This window comes from Phalaenopsis equestris, unplaced genomic scaffold (genome assembly GCF_001263595.1).
Source record: "Phalaenopsis equestris unplaced genomic scaffold, ASM126359v1 Scaffold000422, whole genome shotgun sequence".
Lineage (NCBI taxonomy): Eukaryota > Viridiplantae > Streptophyta > Magnoliopsida > Asparagales > Orchidaceae > Phalaenopsis > Phalaenopsis equestris.
In genome coordinates this window covers 314,006-315,267 of record NW_018164863.1, presented here as the reverse complement: position 1 = coordinate 315,267, position 1,262 = coordinate 314,006, and the positions used below count along the sequence as shown (strand labels likewise).

General features: G+C 32.8%; 1 protein-coding gene across 1 annotated transcript in view; it reads right to left on the bottom strand.

Moving 5' to 3' along the window:
- The window catches only part of LOC110027281 (amino acid permease 3-like), a 24,682-nt gene that overhangs the window by 22,447 nt on the left and 973 nt on the right, over positions 1-1,262 (bottom strand). Inside the window, exon 2 of the mRNA XM_020728634.1 lies at positions 569-805. Coding sequence (XP_020584293.1) covers positions 569-805 — 237 coding nt within the window. The remainder of the gene's footprint in view (positions 1-568; positions 806-1,262) is intronic.

The following is a 1,262-nucleotide window of genomic DNA, read 5'->3' as shown; positions in this document are numbered from 1 at the left end:
GAGAGAGAGAGAGAGAGAGAGAGATTTTAAAGAATTAAAATAAAGAAAATCATTGACACTAACACGTGGACGGATAGATTTAGACCGTGACGTCGGCTTTCTTTCTCATTCATTATTATGATTTTAATCAGAGCTATATTTACATATATCGAAATAAACTATGTTTAATTAACTCAATAGGTTTAAGATTAAATAAAAAACGATATTTACATATATTTTATGTATAACTCTATTTAAATTTTATATTTTTATTAATCAAAATTTAAATCTTACATTAAAGATATTATTTAGGATTTTTTTGTGTTTGTGTGTTTCAGGATAAGCAATTTATTCTGAAACGCGGCTAACGGGTTGATTGCGGAGGTCGGCCCACGACCTGTGTTTAGTGCAAAAAATTCAAATGCAACAGACAGCATTTTCAAAAATACACAAATTAAATGATTATGCAGCGTTTTCAAAAACACTAAAAATACCGCCGCACTTATAAACTCACCCAAAGGGACACTTCATCTATAAAAAATTTCAGCAGAAGCCCGTTGATTATTAAATTCAATGAAAATGAGCTGACCTAGATTCAGCCGTACGGCATCCATGAAGGTGCGGTTCCTGATATGGCCGTTAACAGGATCAGGGGATCGGTAACAATCAGCAAGCAGCGAGGATTGGACCAATGTCATTGCAGCAAAGCAAATCATGACTATGGGCCCACCAATCAGACCCAGCTGGCCCACACTCCAAGCAAGAGAGAGAACTCCGGACCCGATCACTGCTGTTATTATATGCGCACTGGCACTCCATGCTGACCCTGATATCATGCAAAGCAGGGGAAATTTAATTTGTCACAAATCATTTTATTCAAAATACAATCACTAACATCTTACAAAAATATCAATCATTTCATGTCAATGAAACTATGAGATCAAATTTTCTAAGGAAGAGCATACCCAAACAAAATGACAGGCTTATCTAAATAATTATAATTCATTTACAATATTATATTTCTGCTTTAGTTTATTTAACATTCAATTCAATAGCTTGTGTGTCTCAATAAAACTTGTATTTTTTTTAACTATTAAATATTATGATAATCAAGCAGAGTGTGATAATAGTTAGATAAGTTCATTACAAAAACCATTTTCATAAGAGCACTTGTACTTTTATTTGTAACTAATTTAAATATTTATTTTTAATTTTGGCTTAGCTTGAAGTTGCATCGTCGTTCAACAAATCTCTTTTCAAATCGTGTTCATCCAATCGGAAGA